Raw genomic sequence first — 19,622 nt, 5'->3', positions numbered from 1 at the left:
TAATCTCACTTCCCAGAAGAAACTGAAAACATTTTGTCAAAAAAAAAAAAAAAAAAAAAAAAAAACTCTCACAAAATATACAATTGAAGGGGAAGTTGGTGTATTCTGGTGAGAAGTTCTAACGTCAACGATTAGAAGGCAGAGTCAAAAACGGGGGAAACATATCATTTAAATTAGTTCTTTAAATATTAAATATTATACTCTCCTAGACTGTGATTAAAAAGAATCAAGGGGCCGAAGAGCTAGCCCATCTATTGTGAGCACTTGCCACTGTTACAGAGAGCCAGGGTTCCCAGGACCTGCATGCAGGCTGAAGTCACCTCTAACTCCAGTTCCAAGGGACCCAATGCCGTCTTCTGGCCTTTGTGGGCACCAGGCATGAGTATGGTGCACACACATGCATGTGGGAAAAATACTCACATACACAAAACGATGTACATTTTAAAAAAGAGTCAGGGAGAGTATTATGTCTTAAAAAGCCGAGGCGATGCTTGTGCTGCTGTTGCAGTCACCCTGACTCCAGAGCTGTGAGGCAGACCACAGAAATAGTCTGTTAAAACCACTGAGCTCATTCAGAACTGCGAAGCGCTAGCAATACATTCACGGCGAGTAAAAACGTTACACGGCATCTCTTAAAAAGCAAGACGAAGAAGCAATTGGTAATTTAAATCACTCTTACTTTACATTTGAAAAGTTCCTTAACAAAATTTTACTAGTAGATATGTTGAAAGATTAATATAATATTACAAGAATAACAATAAAAAAGTTACAACAACTGAAAAACTTTGAATTCTGACAAAAACTGAAAGCACGTACAGTTACAACACAGGTCAGTGATTGAAGCAATACAAAGGGCTAAGCTGATGTAGTCTAGTCGGAAGTTTTAACAGCCAACAATTAGAAGTCAGAGCTGGAAATAGAGGGATACAGTATGTTATTTAGTCTTTGAATATTAAACATCCAAAAGTGTCAGCAAGTTCGACGGGGTGAGAGAAACCTAAGTAATGTAAACAGATGTCTACCAAACCCTTATTTCTAACCTTCATATCCTACCTTCACACATACAAACTGCACTGGGCAGAATGCAGAAAGGAAGTAGGCTAAGTTTGTTTCCTTGTTAAGGAAGACAGGCACCCTGCGCTAAGGACCATGCGGATTACCTACCGCATACTTTGCAGCGTGTGAGAGCGCACGCTTTCAATGTCAACGGTGTGCTGCAAGACTATCTACCTGGCCCTGAAACTTCCAGTTACTCAGAGTGGACGCAGCTGCCGCCTGAATCTTAGATAGTAAACCCCGAGGCGCTGAAGGCGGGTTTAATCGTGCCTAGAGCTAGTGGGTGGTTTACACATGGCACACGCGTGTGCGCGCTGAGCGTCAGACAGGACAACCATTGGGAATCTGGGGCCATCGGCGAGAACCGAAAGTCTCCTATGTGGACAAAGAGCCACATTCCAGGTTGCCCTGGATAGTTTATTACAAGTTTTTAACTAAACTACTCGAGAACTTACTCTCAACTCCTGACAGGTAAAGTGAGTTTTTAAAAGAGACAACCAAAAACAAAGTGTAACACCACTCCACTCTTCTGAGTTTTTAAAACAGTCCTTTACGGCCAGACTACTCTTCTCGTGAAAAACCATTTAAGCATGCAAACCATGTTTTAGGGTAAGTGTGGGCGTGCCCTCCTGTGTGCTGGGCGCCCTGATCTATCATCTCCTTGTTCTACTGAGTCTCCCACTGAACCTGGGGCGAGGCTGGCGCCCAGCAGACCCCAGTGACATTTATCCGCACCCACAGTGTTGTGGCTGCAGGGTGACAGGATCATGTCGCTTGGCTTGTTGTATGTTAATGTTGGGGATTTGAACTCAGGTCCCTGCGATGGAACGCCAGGCACTCCAACCCACTGAACCATCTCAGAAGACCTGCGTTTTCGTAACATTCTTAGCATCCTTGATGACACCTGCATTTTGTGAAATTTATCCAAAGCACGCAGTGAGCTTAAAAATATCTGGGCTCATGTCTATAGACTATTTATGAGTTCTTACACACTTACTCCACTTAGACGACGTCTACGAGTATTTTCTATAAGAATGAGTTAATGCTTATTAAGTAAGCTAAAACATCTAATGCATAAGAATTTGCCATGACTGAAGCAGGTAAATGAATACGTTCACATTTGTGATTTTTCCCTCTGCATTTTTTCCATCACATCTATAAATACTATTTTTGCGTGCATATGTATGTGTGCATAGGTGCATACACACGCAAGCCACAGCAGTGTCAACTGTCCATCACCATCCCTCCACCTCTGAGGCGGGGTCTCTCACTGAACCTGGAGCTCCCATTGTTCTAGCCAGGCTAGCAATCCTGTGTCTACTACCTGAAGTGGCAGAGTCATACCGAGGACTATGCCTGGCCTTTAACGTGGCTGCTGGGATCCAGACTCTAGTTCTCATGCGTGCACAAAGCACTTAGATACTCGTGTGTTGAGTTATTTTTCTCCATCCCCTTACGTATGATCTTTACATGGCTCTGGGAATCAAACCCAGGCAAAGGATTTCAAGTGCCCATTTTATCACTGAGCTATAGCCCCATCCCCTATTTACAAATCCCTTTTTGTCTTATAAAAATAGTCGAGGATTCATTTTCCCTCTCCTTATAGCTAATCTCTAAAACAAGAAAATTTTACTTAAAAAAATATTTCAAAATAGTTGGAATTTACATAATAGTTTCTTCTAGACATTAGAAGCCTCCGAATATTCCAAAATAGTTTGTCAAAATCTTCCTTCGCTCAGAAACAAATTTTACGGGAACAAGAAGGCTAGGTGTTGAGGCCATAAATGTTCTCAAACGTACTTCCTTCTATTTTATGGCACAATTCACAGACATGCATTTCTTGCATATACAAAGGCTTACCATCTGTATGGGTTTCTTGTGGAGATCCCGCTCGGTTACCAATTTTTCCTGGTCAGTGACGTAAAGGCCCTTCTGTGCTAATGCCTGGATCACAGCATCATGGCCCAGGAGCGGCTTCGCTGCGTCGCTCTTGAGGATGAGGCTCCCGGCACGGCAGTACAGCTCAGCAGACAGAAGCAGATTGACAACTGGTGGCTTGATGTGCTCCTGGTCATACTGATCCGTGTAAAAGGGTTCCTGAAGCTCCTCAGGCACATTTTCTATAAAGACGAAGGGGGAGAAAAATCTTTTCATAAGATTTCTATTTAAAAACACACACAGACAAATGCCATTTAATAATCCCTGAAACTCACATCACAGAACTTGAGATTATTCCTTAAAATATTAATATCCCTTTAACTGGCAAGACGATTTTTTTTTTTTTTTTTTTTTTTTTTTTTTTTTTTGAGGGGGATGAGGAGGATCTGGGCATAAGATCTAAAAGGAAAGCTACAAATTCCCGTTAGAGGTCATATGGTTCTGAGATACACAACAGGAGGAGCAAACTAGGAGAAAAGCCTTCAGAGTGTGATGATAAAGGCACGCCCACCTGCAGCGTCTCAAGCAGGTTGCTAACCCTGTCAGTGACTAGCTACACAAGCAGTCAGTCAGGGAAGGCACCTGCTATCCGAAGACTGTTGTCTACCACAGCCAACGGGAGAAATCAGCTACCAAGTGGTAAGTAAGACTGCCTAACTTATTTGGTCCCTCTTCCTTAACTGCCCCTCACCCTGACCCCTGACCCCTTTGTTCCTTCTGCTTAGGCTGCCAAAGTTATTGAGGGGAAATCACAACTATTTAGATAAGATCTTCTGTTCAAAATCTTTCATTCAATACTGGTGACTGTACAAATCATAAACAGGTGAAATACTATTTTACATGGGTAAGAAAATAAAATTTGAGCCAGGTGTTGGTGGTATATGCCTTTAGCCCCAACACATGAGAGGTAGAGGCAGGTGATCTCTGTTAAGTTTGGGGCCACCCTGGTCATCAAAGCTAATTCCAAGACAGCCAGGGCTCCAGAGAGAAACCTTGTCTCAAAACCACCATCACCCCCCATTGGGGGGAGGGGCTGTAGGGCTGGAGAGATGGCTCAGTGATTAAGAGCACTGACTGCTCTTCCAGAGGACCCTGGTTCAATTCCCAGCACCCACATGGCAGTTCACAAGTGTCTAACTCCAGTTTCAGGGAACCCAACAGCCATGACAAAACACCAAAAACACATTAAAGAGGGAGCGGAGGGGAGGGGAGGAGGGGAAGAAAATTTGAAGCCAGTAAAAAACATGAGATTGTAAAGGCATCAGAAGGTACCCAGGCATACAGCACAGGTCACGATAAAAATCAAAGACGATCAAACCTAAGTTATAAGCAAAGTGTAGTGGTTTGATTGAGAATGTCCTCCATAGACTACGGTGTCTGAATACATGGTTCCAGTTAGTGGCATCCTTTGGGGAGGACTGGGAGGTGCAGCCAGGCTGGAGGTAGTGCGTCACTGGGAAGGGCTCTGAGAGACAAAAAGGCGTTTGCTCTCTCTGCTTTGTACTTGAGATTCAAGATTTGAGTTCTCAGCTCCTGCCCCTGCTGCCACGCCTCCTTGCCAGGGCAGATTCTCACCCATTTGGAAACAGAATCCAAAAGAAACTCTCCCACAGGTTGCTTCTGACCATGATTTATCATTGCAACAGAAAAGTAGTTAATACAGAAAGGGCGCTAGTATTCTAGAAAAAGGAAAAACAGGAGCTGCACACCATTCTGGAAGAAAGAGGGTAAGCTCAGTTTTAGACACGTTGAGTTTGAAATAACAGTAAAAATATCCAAATAGAAATACCCAGTGAGCAGCAGAAAATATAGGACTCAGAAAGAGGTCAGAGCGAATCTATAAATTTGGGATTTTGGAGACACCTAAAAATATCATCCATGTTTAATAACTGAAAACGCTTTCCTTCCTTTCTAACTGCCTTACCTACCCAAAAGTGAGCAAACTTAAATTGAACATAGGGCTCAGCATCCACGGCAGACTTCAGTGGTAGCACTAGGTTTCAGTATCATAGTACCTACAGAGACGCTATTAGCAGAAAATCCATTAAAGAAAAACCATACTAAGATTCTAAATGTCTAAGTAGATTTTGTTAAAATAACTATTAGCTGGGCAGTGGTGCCACATGCCTTTAATCCTATCACTTGGGGAGAGAGGCAGGGGGAATCTCTGAGTTCGAGGTCAGCCTGGTCCACAGAGTAAGTTCTAGGACAACCAGGGCTACACAGAGAAACCCTGTCTCTAAAGACCAGAAAAAGGAAAAGATAATTATTATGAAATATCTAGGTGGATGTTGTTTCCTTTAATAGCAGTAAAAATGAGTAATACAGGTAATCTTGGCATCTAAACACTAGCAACACTCACACACACACACACACACACACACACACACACACACACACACAAAAGTACATGCTCATTACTAAGATTTTAAGCTTACTTATCCCACTGTCTTAGTTAGGGGTCCTAGTGCTGTGACAGACCACTGAGACAGTCTAAAAGCAGCTTGGGGAGGGAAGGGCTTATTTCAGCCTACAGTGCCACATCACAGTCTGTCATGGTCCATCACTGATCACTGAGGGAGTCGGGGCTGAGACCTGGGTGCCAGGGCCATGGAGGGGTGCTGCTTACTAGCCTGTTCCTCATGGCTGAGCTTGCATTTTTTTTTAAATAAGACTTATTTATTATATATACTATCCTGCCAGGCACACACATGGTACACAGAGCATTCATACATACGAAGTAAAAATGAGTCTTTTATTAAGCGCAAAGAGCTCACTGGAGCTCAGGTGAGCGCGGTGAACATCCCTGACTGAAATGAAAAACCGTGTGTCACGTGATCTTATTTACCGGGAATGTGCAGCTCTGTGGTAGTCTTCCCAGGTCTGCGTTAACTTCAATCACTACAATGTTAAATAAGTCAACTTTAGAGGCATTCTGTAAATACCTGACTCGTTTCTTTCTAAGATGAAAAGTACGTTTTGTTCTTAAAAAACTGAAGGCTCACACACTGGGAAGAGTGGGACCGAGGAGTGTTGCCAAGCCCAGGCCCTCCTGGCATCACCGTGTGTGAGAGGCTGTCAAGTCGCTGCCACCCCGGGAGGAACACAGTGGGTGAGCAACCTCTCTCCTACTTGAACATCTTTCCTTTGGGCGGTTTGGCTCGTCTTCGGGTGCTGGGACACCCCTGCCAAAGGCCCGTGGAACGCAAAGACGGTGCTGTGCACAGAGGCAAGACAGCACAACCGCCAGCGGAGACAGGTGGTGTCTGTGGTGGCGGTAATCACGGGAGAAGAAAGGAGGAAGGCCAGAGGAGATGGAAGACAGAAGGCGGACATCACCGGGGGTCTGGGACATGGTCTCTGGGCATCCCTATTCGAGGACACAGCCAGAACCCATGCCAGGACCTCATCATCATTCTAGTCACTCAGACCCAAGGTGGAAGGAGGCCCCGGCATTCCAGAGCACCGAAGAGGACCACAGGGAAGAAAGTGAGCCAGGCAACTCCCGTAGAAGACCAGCTGCTTTTACCAGGCACACAGCATAGAGGCAGTTTGGCAAGGACTAACACAGACGCCAAGGAAAAGCTTGACGCACAACTCAGCATGTAACTCGGTTGCTTGGGCTTTCAAAATGTTGCTGTCACGACAGACCACAAGACTATGAAAGATTAAAAGTGAATGTGTAATATGATGTATGATCCTGGATTTGATTTTGCAATGAGAAATAAAATAGCAATAATTAGCGTTGAAACAAAATTGAACATGGGTTGTGGATTTGAAAATATCAGATAATTTTCTGATTTTTCTTTTTAAAAAAGGGGATTATCCAAGAGAATTAACTTACATTTAAAGAGATACAGTGAAATATCTGAAGGCATGGAGAGGGCACAATGTCCCCAGAGTGATGGGAGATGCCATTCTGTAAACATGTTTCTCATACTGGTTAATGAATAAAGCACTGTTGGCCAATAGGAAAGCAAGACAGGCGGGACCAGGAGACAAGGAGGAAAGAGGAAGTAGTAAGGAGGAGTCAACATGGAGAGTCTGGGAAGATCAGACACAGGCCCCATTCCCCGGTAAGACGAAAGCGCGTAGAAATATTAGATTAAGCTAGCCAATAAGAAACAAGTAACTGGCCAACAGCATTATATCAAATACAGAGGCTCAGTGTGTTAATTGGGGCTGGCGCGGCGGTGGGACAAGACCAGCGGCGGGCGGAAAAACCTAACTCCTTACACCAGTGCATAGTCAAAACAGTATCACATATATTTATAAGTACACACACGTATAATGTACACATATATTTGTGTAGAAGGAAGAGAGGCTACAATGAAAAATTGGACAGTATGTTCACCGTTGATAAACCCAGGTAAAGCGGAAATGTAGGAGCTCAAGACACTCTTTGCTGTCACATCTGAGATCTCCCAGAGTTTCACACACCAGCGAACTTCAGTGTTCATACAGCTGTACGAGCCAGAAGCCGAGGCGTCACCATCACTATTTCCCTCTCCCTCAGCCCCCTAAAGGACCCAGAACCGAGCCCACACCTTCCCTTAGTGTGTCAGCTCAGGTCTCTTTGGTCCGTGAAGGAGCGCTTTTCACCTCAGTCACTGTGTTTATAGATTAATTTTATCTTCCCATACTCATTTTTGTTCTCACGCCAAAGCACACCCTACTTGGGGCTGAGGCAATAGCTCAGTGGGTAAAATGTCTGCTGTGCAAGCAAGGGAACCCGAGTTCAGATCCCCAGCGCCTACGTAAAAAGCTGGGCAGAGCAGCACACGCCTATAAGCCCAGGCGGGGGGGGGGGAGGGACGACACAGGTGAATCTTGGAGGCTTTGCTGTCATGCCTGCATAGCCAAAGTGCTGAGCTCCAGGTTCTGAGGGAGCCTGCCTTAAAATAATGTTTAGAAGGTGAAGAGCAATAGAGGAAGACAAACGCTGACCACTATGTAAGCACCTGTGCATATGCTCGGGCGCATGCGCGCGCGCACACACACACTTACACACACACACACTCACACGTATGCACACACACACACTCATACCTCACACACACATTCACACACACACACTCACACCTCACACATTCACACACTCACACACACTCACACATGCACACACACTCACATACACACATACACACTCACACACTCACTCACACACACACAAAATCACCCATTCTCTCTAGTCAAACTCTGCTTATTTTGCATAAGCAAATTCAATCATGGCACAGAGCTCATCCATCCCAAGGTTTTCAATTATTTTTCCTTCTCTGGGGATTGAAATTCTTCCTCTGGCCTAGAAGAGTAAAGAGCTCCTGTCTGCCAGCCACACTTGGCTTCTAGAAACCATGTTCTCGTGGCACATCGTGGTCACGTGTGTTGCAATGCCCTCCCTTCCTATGCTTTATATCCTTTTAAATTCCCAGGGGCCAGTGACTGACAGCTTGGTCCAATTTCCCTTTAACAAAAGGAAAGAATGTACCACTTAGCCTGTGGTCCCTACATCTCAATGTGCCTTTCCTTTTAAGACTATTCAATTCTATTACAAAAGATGAGTGCGTTTGTAGTTTATAAAACTATGTAGTTTATAAACTATGCCGTGAGGTATTTAAAGTAAGGGAAAGTTTAGCAAACGGAGACTTAATAGAATGTATCGGAGTGCTAGTAGTTTATGTATAACGAACATAGGGAATGTTAAAATAAAGATACCATAACAGTCACAAAGCACCTACATGCTGAGTATTCATACTAAAAATATGTACACACATACAGCACTAAAGATTTATGATACAGTAAACACAGACTCAAAGGGGCTATAAAACAACAACAACTAATATTCACGAGTCCTCAACCCGGCCACCCAGCAATGATTCCCACTTTGGCCTCTAAGTTTGCTACCCAAGGGACACAATCCGTGACCTTTCACCAAGCTTACTGTGAGCTTCAGCGGGGGCAGACATGCTCATTCCTCAGCTCTGTCTGACAAAAACACTAAGTGTCAACGGCTGGGTCTCCCCAAGGGGCTCTTTGCTGGAATCTCAACTCTTGTCCTAAGGACCATACCAAGAGCGAGGAAAACTAAGGTGGCGGAGAGGGTGGACGTAAGAACATTGTCACCGCAGACTTAAATGTTCTTCCTGCTCCCCCTAACCCTAATTACATCACTAACTTACCTTTTTCCTCTCGCTTCTTCCTGGGGACATATTTAACACCACGACAGTGAGCATTTCAAGTTATTGTGTCTGCTTTCTGTTCCAAGACCTCTGAGGTGCTTAGAGGTCAACACTGTGTTAGGGAAACTTCCCACACAGCACTCAGGGTTTCTCCCTGTAACAGCCTTAGCTGTCCTGGAACTCGCTCTGTAGACCAGGCTGGCCTCGAACTCTCAGAGGTCCGCCTGCCTCTGCCTCCAGAGTGCTGGGATTAAAGGTGTGCGCCGCCGCAGCCAGACTAAGAAGTTTCTTTTTAAAGGGGCATTCCAACGAGCAAAAGAAGACAGAATAATAGCTAGATATGAAGTATCACCTGGTTAGAACAAAATCCACATACACAACACACATTTTTTAAAATAATCTGGATGTAATCTATTCCCTAAATCAAAGTATCAACTTAGAAACACAGAAGAAAAAAGGAAACCCGTTAAACAACACTGGAAATGTAAAGAATAAAAAACTTCATTAAGTTGCATGTAACGGCACAGTAACTACACAACTACTACCTGGGAAGTAGAGGCAGGAGGGTCAGGCGGCACCTGTGGCTACAAATGTGCAAGGCCAGGCTGAGCTGCATAAAACCCCACCACAAAACAAAACCCAAGATCTCTTCTTATCGGCATGTAGCGTGTCACACACCACTGGCATGTAGCATGTCACACACCACTGGCACGTTACATGTCACACGCCACTGGCACGTAGCGTGTCACACGCCACTGGCACGTAGCGTGTCACACGCCACTGGCACGTAGCGTGTCACACGCCACTGGCATGTTGCGTGTCACACGCCACTGGCACGTAGCGTGTCGCACACCACTGGCATGTAGCGTGTCGCACACCACTGGCATGTTGCATGTCACACACCACTGGCATGTAGCGTGTCGCACACCACTGGCATGTTGCATGTCACACACCACTGGCATGTAGCGTGTCGCACACCACTGGCATTTTGAATGAAGACTGTTTCTGGGGTTCTCCACCCTGACGCTTCCCGGGCCCCTCCTGCAGCCTCCCCACACGATCCTTTTCGACCTTCACGTCCCAGTGACCCATCTTGCCTCACCACCTGTGGCCCTCCTCTTGGACTCCCTTCCCGATTCTCAGACTTCTCCCACACTCACAGCTATTCCCATGTATGTATACATGTATACATTACAGGCAGGACCCGGACATCGAGGAGAACATGAGCTTTTGTTTTTCTAAGAGACCACACTTAAAATTATATTTTCCAGATGCATCCATCTTTTTTCTTTACCAACGTCACGACTGACTTTTCTTTATAGCTGAGTAACATTCCACCGTGTATATGTACCACATTTTCATTATCCATCCATGCACTGATGAGCATTTAGAGTGTTTCCATTACCCTAGCATGAATACAATAATAATAAACATGGACGTGCAAGCGTCCGTGTGGAGGATCCAGAGTCCTCTGGGTTTGTTCCCAGGGGTGCTGACACCGAAGACAATATTACACAAATAAATAGTCTGCTTTCTCCAGCAAGCAAACTGCAAGAAAGGCAAAATGAGACAGAGCTGGTCTGTATATCAGAAAAACAAAGACAAAAAGCTTAGAATGATCGGCCCTGTTGCAGATCCTGACGAGGACAAGTAAACAACTACAAAAAGAAAGAAATGTATGATACAACCAGAAACGCTAATGCTTCTGCCTTAGTGTGGGACTTGCGGTAACCACAGGGCATGGTTACATTTTAAAGACAGTTCTGTCTTTGGGTGGGTGGGGCAGTTTCAGACTCGGATGGAAGTGTCTACAGATGGATCAACACTGGCCACAGGTATAATGAGACCACAAAAGTAGACTGCTACTATTCACGGATGAGAGGTCATCAAATGGTTTAGTTTAAGAAACAGGAAATGGCAAGAAAAGACTGAGACCCTCCATGTAATGATCAGGAAGGGCCCTGGACTGTGGTTGCTGGCTGACGCCTGGACACCTACCCGAAACTCAAATCCAAGTCCATTCTACGTTAGGACGCTACTGTTAGTCGATTTGAGTTGGGCTTTCCATTAATTACAACAACACTATCTCCTACCCACTTCCAACCCAGCCCATGTGTCTACATTTGCCAGCTTTAATACCCAATGGGTCCCCACCACAACTTGCATCCAACTCAAATCCATTTCCTACGCTATTTCCAACATCTCCTTTTCCTTTATGGTAACACTTATGTACACAGTTCAGCCTTTAAAGTGTACTCTACGAGAGCTTCTGAAAAAGATTTCTAAGATGCCGCCTTGCCCAGAACATAAACTGAGTAGGTCAGGGTCCCAGGCAGGCAGGAAAATTCTCACTAGATTTAGCCAGAAGGTCAAAGATAACTTAATTAGCCCGCCATGCCTGTTTTTTCCTCTTATTTTAAAAAGGAAAACTACATTTCCTAACTTCTTTATTTCACTCTGGATATTGCCCATGCTTTAACATAAAAATACCCTTTTAACCTGGCAATGTGTTACACGTCTCCTGCTAGCACAGAGAACACTATCAGCATTTGGATAAGAAACAAGGAGGCTGATAAAGTTGTAAAATGTACAGAGCAGCCCCTAGCGTGAAGAGTTACCTGATCAATAGTTCTACAGTTGGGAAACCCTGATTTAGAGACTTAGGGGAAAGAAATAACATATCTGCCCCATAGGGTTGTTCTCAGAACTAAAAGAAAATTTCATGTAAAACATTTTGAATAGTAATTAACTCAAAGTACACGGTGTAATAAAATAATAAGTTTTCATTTTAACTCAGTGTGTTTAGGATAACTTATCTACTGACAACAACAGCAATAACAAAATGCAGTCGTAAGTCCTACCGTGCACTAATTACCTTCCAAGCTAGCTCTCCCTTGACTTCACGACACAAACCTCGCCAACTCTATGTTGGCGCCTGGATGTCCTCCCTCCATGGCCTGCATACAAACCATTTCCTCCATCCTCAATGCCTTATTTTCAGGGTCTTGTTTAAAACCGCCTCCTTTCCTACACAGACCTCACTTCAGACTGCTGAGCTCAAAGTGATCTCTCCAGACTAGCCTCCATCACCACTCTCCATCCCTACCGGTCTCTCTGAATGTCACTGTCCCCACTGGGCAGCTCTTATCCTGACCTACCTATACAGCAGCTAGACTTTCCTCTTTGCTTAAAACCACTGTTTGTCAAACACCTTTACTCCTAGGGTCTCAGCGCGATCATCCTTTCTTCTAAACGAAAATTTAAACATGTGTTAATTTATCTACTTATTGGGGGGGGCGGGAGGCTTGTGTCACAGTGCATGTGCACTGGAGTCAGTTATCTCCTTCTACCATGCAGTTCCTGGGGAGCAAAGTCAAGCTGAGCCATCTCACAGCCTGCATGCTCCCACAACGCAATTCTTAACTGCAAGCACTCTGCTTCTGCCTCCTTTTCCTTCTGAACTGTCTTTAACCTTTTCCTCGTCCTCTGCAGTCACATCTACTTGCAACTCCAGTTGCAGTTACTATCCACAGAATACCAAATTAGTAACTCCAGCCTCGGCTTCGGGATCACACTTCATTCGTAACCACTGGCTTTACTGGGTTTCTCAGACAATTACTTGGACTTAAAACACCCAGCTCAAGAATGTCAAAAACAGCTGCCTTCCCATCCACCCTGCAGCTTCCCCATTAACTTGTGTCACAGTTTTATTTCCCAGTCGCAAAAGTCTCCAAATTTCCCTTTCTCTGAATCTTGGGGCGGCCCTATCCCCATTCATACTCTTCAAAATCTCCCATGGATCCCAAATCCAAATTCAGTCCTTTAGAAGCACAAAGGGTTAAACTTCCTCAGCCCCTCCTCTCTGCCACTTGCTCCTTCTCCATTCCTCTGGCCCGTGTAAGATAGTTCTTAACTTTTAAAGCAGACACCAAGTCAGACTTCCCTGGTTTTGATCCTAGTTCCTTGCACTGGTTTGATGCCTTTGGATAAGGGCGGGAGACTCATTTTCCTGTTCAGTAAAACTGGGAGGAGTAACAGTTTCCACCTCTTAAGGCCATCACTAGGATTAAAATGAGATACTATGTGTCAAGTGTATGATACCCAGTAACTGCTCAATGAATACAGCTGGTGCACTACTATTTCCACCCCACCTTGAGCCCTCATCACCTCTTGCCTAGACTCTTGCAATAACGTCCCAAATGTCCTCTCCGCTCGGAGTCTCTGTTCACCTCATGGCTGCTCAATGCTCTAACAGTCCTTGTAAATATTTAGGAGTCAGGACTTCTGTAAGATTTTAACAATATCTGCCGGGACATAAAGAAATGTGACAAGGTTTACTTACAACAGCAAATGATTTTATACCACTAACTAGATGGGATAAGGGAGAAGAGGGGCTAGGAAGATGGCGCTGTCTTTAAGTAAAAGTGCTTGTTACACAAGCAAGAGAACTTGACTTTGGATCCCACACAAAAAAAGCCAGGATTGGTGGGAGCACCTACCTATAATCCCAGCACCCAGAGGGAAGAAAAAAAATCCCTGGGGCTTGCTAGCCAGACAATTCTAGCCAGATTGGTGAGCTGCAGGTTCAATGAATGAGAAACCCTGTTTCAAAGAACGGAGAGCAATTCTGCCTAAGGCCAGGACAGGGACAGAGGCACACACATGCGCCCACATATGCGCGCACACATGCGCACACACAAAGGAAATATAGCTACTAAGGTTAAAATGATAAACTGACACTATAGAATGGGCCTGGGGGGGGATGATGGCTCACATTTGCAATCCCAGTACTCAAGAGGCCGAATAGGATGACTCCCATGAATTCTAAGCTAGCCAGAGCTACACAGCAACCTGTGTACACACACACACACACACACACGCACGCACGCACGCACGCACGCGGAATATAGTGATGCATGCCTTCAATCCCAGCACTTAGAAGGCAGAGACAGGAGAACCTTATAGGTTGCAGGCCAGTCTGGTCTGCATGTGAGTTGGAGACCAGCCAGGGCTTTCCAGTAAAACCCTGTCATACAATACACACACACAGGAGTGTGTGGAATGAGAGAGAGGGAGTCACTCCAAGAGACTCTACACCCATCAGGTAGAAGAGTCAAACCAACAAAACGTTTAAGGCAACCTCAGCCACTTCACCTCTTAAATGTGTTGTTACCAAACACAGCAGCCCTCATCGCACAGTTGAGCCTCCTCTTTAGTGACCAGAATACCTGCTGTGGCTGTAAATTCATCTACACAAACTCATTCTTTATTTAAACAAAACCATAGCTACAGTCTTGGAGAAAATCAAACTATTAAGACTGGGGCCCATAATCCCCAGCACACCCTCCAGAAACTGAGGCAGGATGGGTGGAGTTCAGTGTCATTCTTAGTTATAGGGTGAATCCAAGGCCACTCTAGGCAACATGAGACACTGTCTTTCAAAAACCAAAAACTAATGAATACACACACTCTCTAAAAGATGGGTCCTTTGGAATACTTTTCAGGACAAGAATATTATTCATGTAAATATCTCATATCTGCTTTCTAGGTATCACAATGCTATTCTTACTGGTTTTGTAATTCAATGTATTTACTCCTTGCCCACAATTTAGTCTGTGTTAGTCATTTTGAATTGCCTTTCCAACATACAGTTCTAAAACTAATGATATGTTGTATATCAAAAGTTAGGAAGGGGCCAGTAAGACTGCTCGGTGGACAGAAGCCCTTGCTTCAGCGTCTGACAAGGAGCCCACCTGGTAAAGAGAGGAGCCTGGAGCCTGGAGCCCACCTGGCAAAGAGAGAACCAACTCCAGCAAGTTGTCCTCTGACGGGTAAGTGTGTGCACATGCATGCAGGCATATAAATGTAATACAACAATTTGAACATTTCTAAAAGACTGTCGATAAAGCAGAGTAAAGGGGAGACAGGACGACACCTATCTCTAACCCTAGCACTGAGGCCTAGTGCTAAGGAAGAGGATTACTGCGAGTTTGAAGTCAGTCTGGGCTCCTTATTGAGGACAACCCCCCTGAACATACACAGGGAGATGTCTCAGCACATGCGCGCGCACACGCATGCACACACACGCGCACACACACACATGCACGCACACACACTGGTGTGCACACACATACACACATACACTCGCACAAACACGCATACACTCAAGCACACACACATTAATACATGCACACGTGCGCGCGCGCACACACACACACACACACACACACTTTAAAAACTGTGTCAACTTGTGAGCTGCTCTCCTAAGGCCTTAGACCTTTTTGTCCATGCCAACTGCTGCCCTGGCTTCCTGCTGCTTAAACGTGGGGCACACTGACATCAGCATTGTGAGTCGGAACCCACTGATAGTATGTCCCTTCACTTCCTTTCTTCCCAAGGGTGGTCTAGTACTCCAGAATCCAGTGACCAGCCTGACATACATCCAAAGTAGGGCATTTCTGCTCAAAAGCCTCAGGGAGGGTGAACGGCAGAACGTTCACTTGGTCCTCTCTGTGTTCTAGGTTCCTTCCACACAGGAAACTCCTGTCAGTTCCCGTTTTCCAAGCATGTGAAGAGCCACATTTGCTTTCCAAATAGATACTTCATATACTGCTTCCCGTTAGTTGTGTCATTTTTTTAGAAGTATTACCTGTGCTTCCTATTAACATAAAAACTCCTTCTAAACTAATGCAAATTCTTTTCTAAACGAGAGAATGAATCTACTTTAACCTTGAAAACACTCGCCTATGTGTAAGGTTAAACACTCAAGCACGATTAAACCACTAAGCCACGTATTTCCACAGTTCCGAAACTGGAAATCAGTCATCGTCCACAAAACATCCAGACAACAGTATGCAAGCACTGCCGGACTTCTCTGATTTTTTTTTTTTTTTTTTTAAAGCATTCCACAACATGAGCTCCTAAAGCAAGAGCTAAGGAATTACAGCAGGAGAGGTCCCTTTCCTGTTATTCTGCAAAGACTGGGCTATGAAGGGAGTGTTGAATTGCCACTGTACTACAGGGTTTCTGTGTCAACAGCACATGCCCCCCCTCCCCGAAAAAAAAAATCACTTCTACTTCAAAAAGGAAACCCCAAAGCAAGGACGTTTTGTTTATCTGATTTTGTGCTGTCAAAATACATCTGGAAAAAGGAATATGTCTCGACGACATTAAGTGAGAACCAAGACTGGTTTTAACGGGTGGCCTGATGAGGATTTGAGATGAGGAGTATGGAAGGCTGCACTTCCACGGGGACCACCTTTCATCCTAGAGAGCCTGAATAGCAGCCACCATTACAAATGTCAAAATCAATACAGTACCACGGACCATCCATCCGCCTTCTCCCAGTAATAAAGAAACTCAAGATTTCTTGGCAGGGCAACCACGATCATGACTGAGTGGGAAATGTATGCAGCACAATGAGGGGAACGCCACAAATTATAGCCATTTTGGGAAAACACGACAATTGTGATCCTTCAGTTCAGACACGCACACTCACTCACGCTACCCGATAAAAGGCGACCGGGCCGGCCAACCCTCCTCCCGCGATCAGTCAAGGGCACCTCGCTGAAGACCACACACCCTGCCTTCTTTCTTTCCCTCTGCCAGCCTGCCATCATCATCATCACCACCATCACCCTCTCCCTGAACCTGCACCGGAAGACATGCATGGGGAGGGAAGGAGAGAGGAAGGGCGGGAGGAAGGCAGGGAGGGGGGTTGGAGTCAGGAACAAAAACCGGGATGTGGACAGCACCGGGAGGAAGAGGAAGGGATGACACCGCTTACCTGTCCCGAAGGCTTTGGCCACCAGCCAGGCCAGATTGCAGGCGATCTTGGCCCTGGAGAAGTCGTAGTGGTCGAAGGGCTTGATGGCCGGGACAATGAAGGTCCTCCTCACCTCCCGCGGGTCCGCAGCATCCCCCATCTTTCACGGCGGCCGCTCCGAATTCACATGGTGCGGCCGACAGGGCACTGGGGGCCGGGCCTGCGGGGCGCGGGGCGCGGGGCTCCGGGCGCGCAGACGCTCGGCGGTGCCGATCGCGAGCCCCGCCGCCGCGGCCCCCGGGCACAGGCGTGAGGCGGCGCCCGCCGAGGTCGCCTTTGTCTCGGTGGACTCACACGGGCTCGCAGGAGGAGGAGGAGGAGGAGGAGGGCGGCGGCCGCGAGGGCCCGGGACGCTCGGGCGCGGCGGGGCAGCCGGGGCGATCAGGTCCCGGCCATGGCGGAGCCGAGCGCAGCGCGCACGCCCCGCCTCACTCGCGGCCGCCCCCTCCCACCCACCCCTCTCCCTCCTCCCTCCCCCTCCTCCCCGGGACGTCAGAATCGCCCGCCCCGCCGCCTCCTCGGCGGAGCTCGCGGCCGATGCCGAGCAAAGCACCGGGCCCTCGGCTCCGCCCTGGTCCTCGTGTGTATTCCCGCCTCCCGCCTCCCGCCTCCCGCAGCCGGCGCCTCGCTCCCCTGCAGCCGCCGCCGCTGCGGTTTTCCGGCTGCGGCACTGGATGGGGACCGGGAGGAGGGAGGAGAGCAGATGGGGCGGACTGAGCATGCGCTTGGCTCGCCCGGCCCACGCCCCCCCCACCCCGCCGCGGCCTCGCGCCGAGCATGCGCAGCCGCAGATTCCACCCACCCAACCACCCACCCCACCCCGGCGCCCCTTTCCGTGAATCAGCGGAGCGCCCGGCTGCAGTCGGCGCCGTCCCCGGCCGGCTTTGGGCTGCTGCGGCCGGCGCTGCTGGAGGAGGGCAGGGGAGGAAGGGAGGACGCGGGCCTGGCCCTGCAGTGAGCGCGCGGGGCGGCCGAGACCACGGATCGTATTCCACGCTGCCTGTGCCGCCGCGCGCGCGTGGTTGCAAACTTGGCTTGCAGCGAACTTGCCCTGCGCACCCGTTTAGTCCCCCAGCCCGCCCGCAGTGACCCGGAGAGAGAGAGAGGTGTTTACAGCTGCGTGACCGCGGAGTTATGGGGGTGGGCGGGATGCAGCGGGTTAAGAGGCACCCGCAGGGGCTTAACCAGAGTTGAAGGTCAGTTTTAAGAGTCTCCATTCTTAACTTGATACTACCCACCGACGCACGTAGATCTCTATGAATTTCGTTTCGTGGGGACCCTCTCCGTTCCCAGATACGGGCATGCTTTCTCAGACCTGTGGGTTGCTGGTCCTCCTTGTCGCTGTGGTTTCTCTGTCCTTGTGACTTTAAGCCCCTCCACAGCAGTGGCTCCAGAGAGCCTCCCTGATAGTTACTGCCAACTTCCCAAGCAGAGCGGTCGTATGGGCGCCTCCCCAACCGTTTCCAGAGCGGTGCATATCATCCATGTCATAACTCTCCTCGCGTTGTGTGCCACTCTCCAACTGTCACTAACAGAGATGACATGGTCCATCCCTGGCACCTGTGTGATGCTCACCCTCACGGCAGCCGCTCTGTTAAAAGGTGAATGCTACCCTGGTTAATGCTGAGCTTACTTAGCTTGCTAATTCCTGGCATCTTACTTTAGCACACTGTAGTCTAATTTTGATCACGTAATCCTGCGTTGTTTCCATTTTACAGATGAGAGAACTGACGCCCAGAAAAGCGTCTGAAACGGCAGATATAGGAAAGGCGCACTCGCAGTTTGAACCCAGATCTATCTGACTTAGTACAACTAGGTTCTCCCCATTTTCATCAGCCATTGAGAGGGAAGACAGGAAACTTGAGAGCAGGCGCTTAGGACCCTACTATCTCCATTGACAAACCCCTCCCTTTTGATTCTGCTTAATCCCTTAAAACACTGCTCCCTGGACCCAATAAGGCATTACAGATAAGCCCCGCTAACAATTCGAAGCACGGGCGGAAAATGCCACCAATAGCAATATGCCATTAGGGGATTGGCATATTTTTCGGTAATTCCATTAATACTAATAGGGTTTTTCTCGCAGGTGAGGTCCTTTGTAAAATTAGCTTATTTACATGTAAATACTATCGGCCAAAGCACATTCAAACGGTAACTAGTTTCTGTATCTATTTGATGAAATGGGCACTAATTGTCTTCCTGTTCTAGATGTAGGACTGACGATCAGAGCTCAAGTGACATGGCCAAGATGTCTGGGTCCATTTGTATCCGGGACCAGCTTCAAATTCAGGCCCAGGCCTTCTGTGCCCACTCCTGGGCACTTTCCTGGGCTCCTGCCCCCTCTCTGTATAGTGGCTGGCACATTCACAGATAAACAGCACATAGTGTAAAAACGGTTCATGCGTCGAGAGATAAAAAAGCACAGCAGAGAGAGATGGGTAGGGAGGGGTACTCGGAAGGTGTCTTAGAGACGTCTGGTACATCTAATGGATGGCCTTACATCCAATTTCAACCGGATTCTGGATCATACATATATCAAGTTAAATCTACAGCCTAGAAAAAGAAAGTGTTACTGAAGAACTACGTCTGTCATTATATGAATCTACAAGCAAATAGAAGATTCT

General features: G+C 47.0%; 1 protein-coding gene across 1 annotated transcript in view; it reads right to left on the bottom strand.

The window, feature by feature from the left end:
• Camsap2 (calmodulin regulated spectrin associated protein family member 2) overlaps positions 1–17,446 on the bottom strand; it is a 59,066-nt gene extending 41,620 nt beyond the window's left edge. The window contains exons 1-2 of the mRNA XM_051183208.1: positions 16,960–17,446; positions 2,917–3,176 (exon numbers count right to left, since the gene is read on the bottom strand). Coding sequence (XP_051039165.1) covers positions 2,917–3,176; positions 16,960–17,098 — 399 coding nt within the window. The 5' untranslated portion in view covers positions 17,099–17,446. The remainder of the gene's footprint in view (positions 1–2,916; positions 3,177–16,959) is intronic.
• Positions 17,447–19,622: the final 2,176 nt, after the last annotated feature.

The sequence above is a fragment of the Phodopus roborovskii genome, unplaced genomic scaffold (genome assembly GCF_943737965.1).
Source record: "Phodopus roborovskii unplaced genomic scaffold, PHOROB, whole genome shotgun sequence".
In the NCBI taxonomy this organism is placed as follows: domain Eukaryota; kingdom Metazoa; phylum Chordata; class Mammalia; order Rodentia; family Cricetidae; genus Phodopus; species Phodopus roborovskii.
This window is presented reverse-complemented; position numbering and strand designations above follow the sequence as displayed.